This window comes from Pagrus pagrus (genome assembly GCF_965226575.1).
Source record: "Pagrus pagrus genome assembly, chromosome: 12".
Taxonomy (NCBI): Eukaryota; Metazoa; Chordata; class Actinopteri; order Spariformes; family Sparidae; genus Pagrus; species Pagrus pagrus.
In genome coordinates this window covers 2,861,154-2,871,913 of record NC_140196.1, presented here as the reverse complement: position 1 = coordinate 2,871,913, position 10,760 = coordinate 2,861,154, and the positions used below count along the sequence as shown (strand labels likewise).

Genomic DNA, 10,760 nt, shown 5'->3' with positions numbered 1-10,760 from the left:
AAAAGTTTAAAAGGACCTGAAGTTTCATTTGAAGTGTAAATCCTTTTGAACTTTTATAGGGATTATACATGTCAAGATACTTAATATATTATAATTTTTAAATGTTAAATGATAATAAATAGAGAACTGATCTTGGTCTTCACACGACACCACCCTGGTTCAAAAAGCACAGAAAAGGCTCGGAAACTTAGGAAGGGTTGGGTCAACTTTCACAGAGGAGCAATAGAAATCATCCTGACTGGAAACATCATAGACTGGTCCAGGACAGGAAGTCTCTGCAGCCGGTGATTAAAACGAACCAGAACATCTCTGGTACCATCTACAGAGCGTCGGTGACATCAGTGAAGTGAGACATCTGCAGAGCCCAGAGCTAATAAAGATGACACCCAGCCAGCCACAGTCTGCTCACCCTGCTGCCATCTGACCACAGATACAGAAGTATCTGCTGTCGTACCTCCAGACTACAGAGCAGCTTCACTCCTCAGGCTGTGAGACTCAAGTCATCATCGTTTCCAACCCTTGTGTTGTAAATGATGAATAAATCAACCTTGAACCTTGAACCCACCGGCCTCCAGCATCCAACCCGTCAACCTCCTCAAAATGTCTGTGAAGTTCAAGAACCGGCAACTCCTTCCCTTGGAAAAAGAAAAAAACGTTCCCACAAGACATTACCCTGACAGTTTGAAAACTAATTAATAGAATATAAATTAAATTTCGAGGAGACAGAGTTGCAGAAACCAATTAGTGCCTCAGTGCTCGAATTCCCCAAGTTTCTAATGTGTCATCAGTGACTTTCTCCTCATTTGCTTGAACACGGTGAACCAGGAATCTGCAATATTTCATCCCAACTGAAGTTAAAGTCACTTCACCTCACGGCCCCTCACCTTTTTTAGTCAACACTGTGTTGTGGAGCATATTTCCCCAAACTCGTCAACACAAACCGAAATTTAAGACCCCTGAGAGTCGGTCCTGTGGGTAAAGTTATTTTTCTTTATTCACGATATAAATAGTCATTTTGTGTCAGGTAAAATACACTTCAAACATCCAGGAGCCTTTACTATTAATTATTCTTCATAATCTGAGAATGGTAAACACCTTGAGCAGTGAACATGTGATCCAAGGACCATGTTGCCCTTTTAAAATGTCTGTGGGTCACCACTACAACATCATTTAAATGTCCCATAATGCAGAAAGTAAGATTTCAATGTGTTTTTTAATATAAATAATGTAAAAGCATCACGTTTTTCAATCCACAGTGAAATGCACGCAGCCTGTATTCAGAAAATGTTCCCTCAAACGAGCCGTCAGGACATCCGTAAGGTTGTGATGTCACAACTGTACAGTCTGTGTCTTAGCCACGCCCCCATGATAGTAAAAACACCTGCAGAGGTGCAGAAACATGGTGGGTGGTGCCTGCTCAGGCCTGTGAGAGCTGACCAACCAGAACAGACAGAGGTTTTTGGGGAAAACGACCTTTGGGTCCGACAGGAAACAACAATATCCTGACAACCACCGCTGTGTGATCGACCCCGCCCCCTTCAACTGGTTTACTACTGGACATCAGAGCGAGGGGCATGTGGGTGCATGACATGATCCAGAGACAAAAATACAGTGAACATTTTCACCTCGGGAAGGAAAAGAAGAACAGCGACAGTGACGTCACCAGCACCTTTCTGAAAAGTTGAGAGATTTTCAACTCGAAGCGCTCGGAGCGGCCGCACTTTAACGATGACGCTGGGCGCTGCAGACGGAGGCTGAATGGAGGTGCTGCAGCGACAGTATGAGAAAAATACGCCAACATTTCTAGAAGTTTCCCAAAATTAAAGTATGAACCTGAAGCTGAGCATCATACGGGACCTGTAATGAACAGTTGGCAGTATCATATTATTAATAACTGCCAGTGGAAGAACTGAAATTAAAACTAAACCAGCACGTTTCCTGCTGTTGTTTCTGCCTCCGCTCGTTCTGACCCGGGTTACGTTCCAGGCTACAGGCTGAAGGGAGGTGCTTCAGTTTGGCTCGCACAGCCTGTGAAAGTCCCGCACAGCAACATGTGGGAATGTTCATTGCATCAGGAAAAAGGAATCTGAAATGATGTTACGCTCCCTGTAGGGAAGCACTTGCTCAGATTGAGGTTCAGAGTCTCCTGGAAAACAGAAATGTTGAAGGCCTGGACTGTTTATCATCAGCCAGACGTGTGTTGCAGGAGGAGAATGGGGACAAACTGTTCTGGGAACAGACCCGCAGTGTTTGTTTTACATCCAGCTTGGACGGCCGGTCGGGTGGAGTTTAACAGCAGCGTGTCATGGTGTGAATCTGAAAACAATAACTTCATATCACTGCAGCACAAGATTCAAATCATCTATTCAATGTAGTGAATTGAGTTTTTCTGTTACATACAACTTTAAACACAACGTATTTATTTGACAGCTGCTTGTTTCTTCAGTTTCAGGTTTTACATAACAAACACATGATGAGAGTAAACCTTAAAGTTCAACTCTTGTTGATTAATCCAGATGTTCCCATCTGTTTATTCGGCGTCTATAAAGTAATCAGTTTAATTTGATTGTTTGAAGCTCGAAAAAGATAAAATCCACCAATATTTCACACAAAGCGAGGATGAGAGAAAAGTCCAGACTGATGCAGCAGAACTTTTTCCAGCTCTTCTTACCTGACGCATTAATCAGTTTACGACCTCTCACATTTCTCCTGCGACCCTTCGGAGGCTGTGAACCGGCACGCTGCACTACTTAACTGTGAGAGTACAGAGTGGTTATCATCAGCCCCACCTGAGCACCATAACAACACTTTAATAATGTTTACCTGGGCCTGGGATACTTTTACTTTTGATTCTTTAAGTTCATTTTGCAGATAATATTTATTTTCTTTTACTGAGGTAAGATCTTTAATGCAATGAAGTTTATAATGGAGTATTTCAACACGAACATATGGATACTTTTACTTTAGTAAAGGCTCTTAATGCTCTTTAAATTTATACTTTACTGCTTTTACATGTTATTCTGCAAAGATTTTTAGGTAATTGTACTTTATGAGTTTTCTATTACATTATACTCCCACTTCACTACATAGTTGGTGGCAAATATTGTACTTTTTTACTCTACTACAAGTATATGTTAGATTTAGCTCGTGACTACTGTACATGCTGCATCAGAGCCAAAGGAGTGCATTTTTAAATTAATTATCATCAGTTAAACACTGAAAAATGCTGAATCTTGGATAAACTGACCCCGAGAATACATTATACATAATATGTCAATATCTGTATAATAAACTATTACCTGTACCTTTAATATTTAAGTATATCTATTGCCAGAAAATTACTTTTGATACACAATTAATAAATAATAAAAACTTTTACATTAAGCACTATTCATATGGGTGACTTTCACTTTAGTGTGACTACTGACTATTGAATACAAGTGAAAGAAATTAAAACAATTTAAGTTTGTAAAACAAAAAGTTGTTCTTGACTCTTGGTGTACTAGTCACGTCTGTCAAGGCTGGAAAACCATCGATGACGGCGTTCTTCAATGGTAACCTGTTGAGTTGTGACCACCTGTGGTGCTACGAAGCAAAGTTTTTATGAGCAGGTGCCTGTTTAGTCTGTATGCAGGCGCGATACATGTTGCTATATGTTATCATTAATGGTAAAACTGAGCCAACAAGACATGAAGAGGGAGTTAAAACTAGTAAACAATCAAAACTTTAAAAAAAATCTGCTTTGCAAATGTTTTATGTCTTACGTCTGTGTTACCTGATTCGAGTCCCGTGTGCGACTTAGTGTCAAGATCAATATGTTTTTAAGTTCAGGTAACTTGCACTGATAATGTAATGAAAGTTATGTAAGTGATGTGACAGATGTTACGTACAGTAAGGAGTTATTCTAACCCAAAACATGAATTTCCTAGACCATCTGAGTAGTTTTTTGTGCCTGAACCTCACTAAAGTGTGACCATTTCACAGTTACAACAGGCCAAAAGAAATAATATGCAATCACAATAAGAGAAATGTTTGTCAGCAAAGGTCTGCGTGCCCACAGGGCCCCTCAGCTGCAGCTGCTTTATTATTATTATCATTATTATTATTATTTATTCGTTAGGGGCCCACAGCTCATTTTTACCCACTGAAAAGGTTTTTCCGGCCCTGACTTAACAAATATAAGTGATAGTATATACGGCATCAGTTTCATTTGACTTTCAAAGTCTTTGTGTAATCACACCTGCAGCAGCTTCTGACTCTGAGCTGTTAAAACCGGAGTTTCTCTTTTCTTTGACAGACACATAAAGACACAGAGAGACTCTGGTGAAGCAGTTAAGGATCATCATCAGACCTTCTCTACTCATTTAATACAAACACTATCAAACTGAATTAACTCTGGATATCGACTGTCAGTGCAGGAAGTCCTATAAAGACGAGGAGGTGAGAGCTGTCACAGCACCCTCTGGTGGTTCAGGATCAGCCTCACCACAGAGACTGAGGAGAAACAGTGAAGTACTCTGCAGCGGGGCTGAACTCACTCTGCTCTAATTAATTAATTTCTCACATCCTAATTTTCATTCACACAGACCCTCATCTCCTGTCTCCACTTTTTTATTAAAAGAAAAAAGTGTTTCATATTTTTATTAATCAGAATTACTTTAGCTGTAATTAAACTCTGGCTAACATGTTTTAAAATCATAAATATATTATAAATAACATCATAACTGTGGAGAACTGATTGAAGTTAAACCCCCCAAAATAAAAAACTACAAATTAAAGGAAATATTCACCCCTCACCTTCATGTTGATGGAAAGTCGGGTGGAGTTTTGTAGTCCACTGGAGCTTCACAGCAAAACAGCGATCTCCTAAACAACTAAAGAAGCTGGGGATTCGTTTTAAAAGGTAAAATAACAACCAATATACATATAAACATATTATATACAGCAATATCAAATAGCTCCAGCATGGGGGATGAGTAGATAATGACTCAATTTTTCAATTTTAGGGTGAACTTGTTTGTTTGTCAAAGGAGACCTTCATACAAAAAACATGCTTCTGACAGCTTTCAGTCATTTTTTCATCAAACACATTACTGTTTACTTTTCAGCATTTTTGTCTTCAATACTTTCACATTTCGTCTCTTCCACACAGGAAACTGACACAGCAGGAGTCAACCAAGGTGTGATCCCTCACTGGCTTCCCACCACGACACTCTGCTAATAGAGAGTATGTCTTGTCACGTACAACACTTTCACTAACGTTAGGTCGTAGACTGTCGAGCTACAGATGAAAAAAAAACGAGTTAGCCCAAAACTAGGAGTTTGTCCGAGATGTTGCAGTTGGGTAGATTTTAAAGATGCTAACAAAGCCACACAGGATAGGTGAGATCAACTTGTATTAGTGTGTATCTTTAAATGTTACAGTTACGGCTGAAAATGAAATAAACGATGCAAATCAACCACCAGATATCTACCTGGAAGTACCTGTAGTTGTTAGCATGATGTGACAGACATCTGGTCCACTGTGTCTGGCTGCCAGGGGTTGAACGAAGCTCTCCAGGTGCATCTACTTTTCCTCTCCCTGGGATCACCGTGGCAGCACCTGGTATGTTTCCTGAGAACAAACAGACCTCTCTCCCAAAGAATAATGAAAATAACATTTTTCGAAATCTCCTGCAAATGTTGCTGGACTCCCACTCTCTACGACTCAGCACACCCAGAGGCAAAAAGTCACCTTGAACAGGCTTTAACTGGTAACCATTTTACTTCAGGATCAAACTTTTATATCTGTGACTCCTTTGTATGATACTTTCATGGTGAGAAAACTCACTAATCTTCCTTTTCAGTGCACAGAAAGTGTTTTTCGCACTTGACAACATCCTGCTGTTTGTGCTGATTTCAAGAACTCTCTGGACTTTGTGGTGTTGAACGATGCTCCATTCACAAGTATTAATCATGTTTTTATTGGCCATGGGAAAATGAGACCTTCTCTGTCACTCCCAGTTGTCTATACAAGCGTGTGGACCAGTTTGTGACGGACTCGGACCGGATTTTTCCCCGACACACCAAAGGACGTGACTTTATGCATGTTTCCTCGGTGCCTCTCTCCGCTCCACGAACAGAGAGCAGCAGCAGGTAACATTAGTTCAGGATCAACCCAATCACCAGAATAAATGTTAGCTAAGTATGTTTATGCAAGGATAAGATAACTGAATGTTTCTTTTTGATGCAACTTTACGTTTGTTTAGGTTGAGTTTTCTATTTTTCTCTTGTCACAACGCTGTGCTTATGCTCTGTTGAGGTTAAGGCACAAAAAACACTTGGTTAGGTTTAGGAAAACATCACGGTTTGGCTTAAAATACCTGACTTGATCGCTACGATTACGGATGGAGATGATCTGACTTCTCGAAAAATAGCATGTTTTAATCGCCACAAAAACGTCTGGAAACATCTGCAGGTCTCCTTTAAAAACACCGGTTTTCATGCCGCAAAAATGGCTGGAGATATCGCCAGGTGTCCTTAAAATATCCTGTGGTGTGACTTGAACTGACGTCGTCCTTTTTGCAGCCTTGTTGGCTGTAATAACGCCACCACCTTCCCCTCCACCTGCTGTGAAAGTGAGCTAATTAACATATAATGTGAACGTGATGTGCCACGTTTGGTAAACATGTCAAGCTTGGACGAATCTTGAATCCTGTGGTTTGAAGAAACGTTAACTGCAAACATTATCCTGGAGACTGAGCTGTTTAGAAATGGAGTCCTCTAACATAAATTAATGACCAACTCCCAGCCCAACACAGATGCTCCACAGCCCCTTCAAGGTTCACATTTGCTGAATTTATGGCTGTGACGCAGGAACTTTTAACCGGTTATTGCAGAGTGCTGAGGGTGAACTGAGGAGTCTCACAGCCTGAGGACAGAAGCTCTGTAGTCGGGTCACGTGGCACTAAAATAAACTATAACTACTTTGTTTCACCATCATCATCTTTTATCCAGAGAGACCACCAGAATCAACAAAAAATGAAGGTCCTTAAAGTATCCTTTAATACCATCAGGTTTCTCACTGCAACAGTAGGCATCATTCATTATATTCACCAGATTCTACAAGAATTGGCAGTAAAGTTTTGGCTAAATCTGAAACTTACAGCTCTAACAGGTCATTAGTTGGCTACCAAGCTAAAACAAAGCACAAATTAACATGTATAATAATGGAAACTGCGGGCTCCATTTTGTAATGTACACAATGTTCTTGCTCTCTTCTTCCATAAAGAAAAGGAACATTTTTCTCCTATTGAAATAAGTGTTTACATGGTCAGTTACACAGTAACATCCCCATTAGTGAATTCTAGAGATCCATTGTCAAGCATATTCAAAGCAAACCATTGCCCATTCATCTGGTCCCATTACGGTGGCATGCAGTCCCACAACTCATGGCAGATACACTGGCAGAACCCGTAGACCATGATCATGATGAGGCTGGCAGGAACCAGGCTCACCAGCAGCACGCCGAGCGTTGTCCTCTGCATGATGAGCAGGTAGACCCCCATGGGCAGCGAGCTGAAGTACAGCAGCCCCAGCACCCACACCAGCGCCCGGGCCGAGGTCTGGCACAGGAGGGCCGCGCAGTTCCACACCGTCCACCTCTGCGTGATGGACGCCATGGAGTCCAGACTGGACGAGCGGTAGCCCCGGCTCGGCGTGTGAGATCCACGTGGCTGGCGGTGCAGATCTTGGGAGGATGTCGGCACCGGCGGAGGCTCCATGATGGTAATAACCACAAAGTTAGGGGAGCTCCGGATGGAGGAGTAGGTGGTGGAGGAAGAAGCGGAGGAGGAGGAGGAGGAAGGGGATGTCACAGGTGGGTTGCTACTCATCAATGAGCTCAGGCGCCTGGGGCTGAGGAGCAGCTCCGTGGTCGCCTCCTGGTGGAAGTGGAGGTTCCTCTGATTCCTGCTTTGGAGGGCGAGCGCCGCCACCAGGTTGCAGTCATCCGGCAGGCTGCTCACGGCCTCCCCGGGCAGTCTGGTGACGTAGCGACAGAACGGGCACACCACGGCGTTTGGAGGCGACTCACCCAGGTCCAGGATCTTAGCGAGGCACTTGGCGCACAGACGGTGGCAGCACTCGAGCACCTTCGGCCTGCGACTCCCCAGGTTGTAGGCACAGTAGCAGATCTTACATTCCAGCTCCTCTGTGCCCAGTATGTCCAAATGGCCACAACCACCACCTCCACCATCGTCCGTGCTCTGCAGATCAATCATCATCCTATCCCCGAGCTCTATCCTGAGTCAAGATCAACAGAGAAAACCAACCGACAGCTCAGGTCCAGGCTCAGCACCGAGGGACACGGCAAGTTTCCCATAGATGGAGACGGTGACAATGGTCCACTCCACTGAAGGTCTGGGGTTCATTGTGGCTGTCCAACTGGCTCCTGCAGCGTGTGTGTGTGTGTGTGTGTGTGTGTGTGTGTGAGAAAGAGAGAGAGAGAGAGAGAGAGAGAGAGAGAGAGAGAGAGAGAGAGAGAGCTATGTGGGAAGTGCCTCGCGAGTTCTGGCCTCTGGGGTGAGCCTGCCTCTGAGCAGTTGGGGTAACGGTGCTTCGTTTGGGGCAAAAAAGCCTTTCATGGGAGCTCACGAAAAAAAGAGAGAGAGAAAGTGAGAGAGACTGAAAGAAAGGCAGAGAGAAAGAGAGAGAGCGAGGGGGTGAGAGAGGGAGAGAGATAACTGTTAACACAGCATTAGAAGAGAACAAACAGAGGCGAAGGGACAACAAAGCGAAGCCTGTACAAACCAGAGCTGGAATTTTCGAGCCTGATCTTTTGTTGCTCAGTGAAATTCAGTCCAATTAGTGGCTCACACACACACACACACACACACACACACACACACACACACACACACAACCTCTTACATCTACGCTTCTCTGTTAATGGTGTGTGCATGCACAATAAAACGTGAATGAGTGTGTGTCTGCATGGTCATTTGTGTGTGTGTATGTGTGTGTCTAAGTATGCAAACTTGTGTATACAAGTGCTGGCAATAAATTAGTGTGTGTGTGTGTGTGTGTGTGTGTGAATACTTGAAAACAGGTGAATGAATAGGTGTGACAGTGTGTGTGTGTGTGTGTGTGTGTGTGTGTGTACATAAAACCCTGTATTCTTGTACATTTTTGTTTTTAAATTTGGGATTTTAATCAAAAGATTTTATTTAAAAGGTCATCACAACAACTCACAGAATATTTTCAGCTTTTTAATTATGCCTGTTAATAAAGTTATGCATTAAAACATGTAAAAGTACCTCCATCTTTGTTGTATATTTTATTGAGTTGTGTACGTTCGTATCCCAAATGGTTTCATTGTGTTCAAAATCAGAGAAATCCTAATTTCACTCAAAGTAACGGGGCGTTTCATTTGGTTGCCTGTTGCTATGACTTCCAGGAGTGAGTCAGAGAGTGAGGCAGGTCGCAGGTACGCCGTCTGCATTTTCCAGCTTCTCCTCTGGTGCTCGGTGGTGGTGCTACAGGGATGGTGGCCTATAGTTTCCCCAGTAAACACACAGCACTCTTTGGTTGTTACAGTCCCTCCTGACCGACCGGCTGCTATTCTTCTTGGATTAAACTCCTCCTCTGGAAACTCTGAAAGAGAAACCAAGTCATTCAAGATCAGTATTTAAGGAGAGGCTACCCTCCCTGAGCTGAAGGAGTCAGTATGTTTAAAGGGGAAAGCACAGCTGGCAATCTGCTCACTGCCGCCAGCAGCGCAGACATGCAACCATAGAAATAAACATTATGATGATTATTATTAATAGTTTGTAGAACGATCCCAGAAGAATAAAAACAGAAGGTTTTTATTTGGTTTAACAAAATGCTTTACTATAACCTCATTAAATATTATGTCCTGACAAACTTGATAAAAACTTGAAATAAATAAACATTTTTAAAAACATGAATATCTTCAGTGACGATGTTAGTTATGAGAATACACTATCTACAACGTTGCAAGCTTGACTGTAGCTTCACAAGAAATCCTCATGAGGTAATGTGCTAACCGATAGTTTTGCTAGTTTTACCCAATATTTTTAAATGTATTTATTTAATTTAGTTATTTTAGTCTTTTCTGAAGCTTGTTACCATAAAGTTGGCTGTGAGAGACCTGAAATCAGTCTCTTGTAATCAGTTTGTGCTGTGTTTTGACCAGTTTGGCTGATCAGCCTGCAATTATTGAAGTACTATATTATGTGTCATTTTGGTCAGAAATCTGCCATTTTGTAAAATTGTATTCACTTTGCTGTACAAAAACCCGCCAGGGGTCTTATTATGAGTGCAAACATAGCTGTTACAAACTTGGAGGTCATTGCATAACACTTTTAAACGATGAATGAGGCGAACAAAACGACAGCGAGATGAATACAGCCTGTGTGTGACAGACAGCAGGCTGGGACACTTGCCACATATGACAGAGTCAGAATGAACCCATCTTGGGGAGTAACGGGGAAACTAAGAACGACAAAGAGATGAATGACCCAGTTTATGCTACTGCCTTCACTGTTCTGGACCAGATTCAAAATCAGAGCTCAGAGCCAGACCCCGATCTCCAGCAATGACCTGGTCCACTTTCCACTGCAGGGGCCAGTCCTCCTCACCAGTCCACTATTTCCCCAGTTAAGACTGAACTTTAATCCCCAAATGAGCTATTTTCATTTTCTAAAAGGCATTTTACAAAATTTAACCAAAACGACGTCTTACTCTGTACTAACAATGAC

General features: G+C 42.4%; 1 protein-coding gene across 1 annotated transcript; it reads right to left on the bottom strand.

Annotated features, from left to right (window-relative positions):
• Positions 1-7,021: 7,021 nt before the first annotated feature.
• rnf182 (ring finger protein 182) lies at positions 7,022-8,406 on the bottom strand. The gene has a single exon (XM_084368838.1). The coding sequence runs from the start codon at positions 8,262-8,264 to the stop codon at positions 7,404-7,406; it is 861 nt and encodes a 286-aa protein (XP_084224964.1). The 5' UTR covers positions 8,265-8,406; the 3' UTR covers positions 7,022-7,403.
• Positions 8,407-10,760: the final 2,354 nt, after the last annotated feature.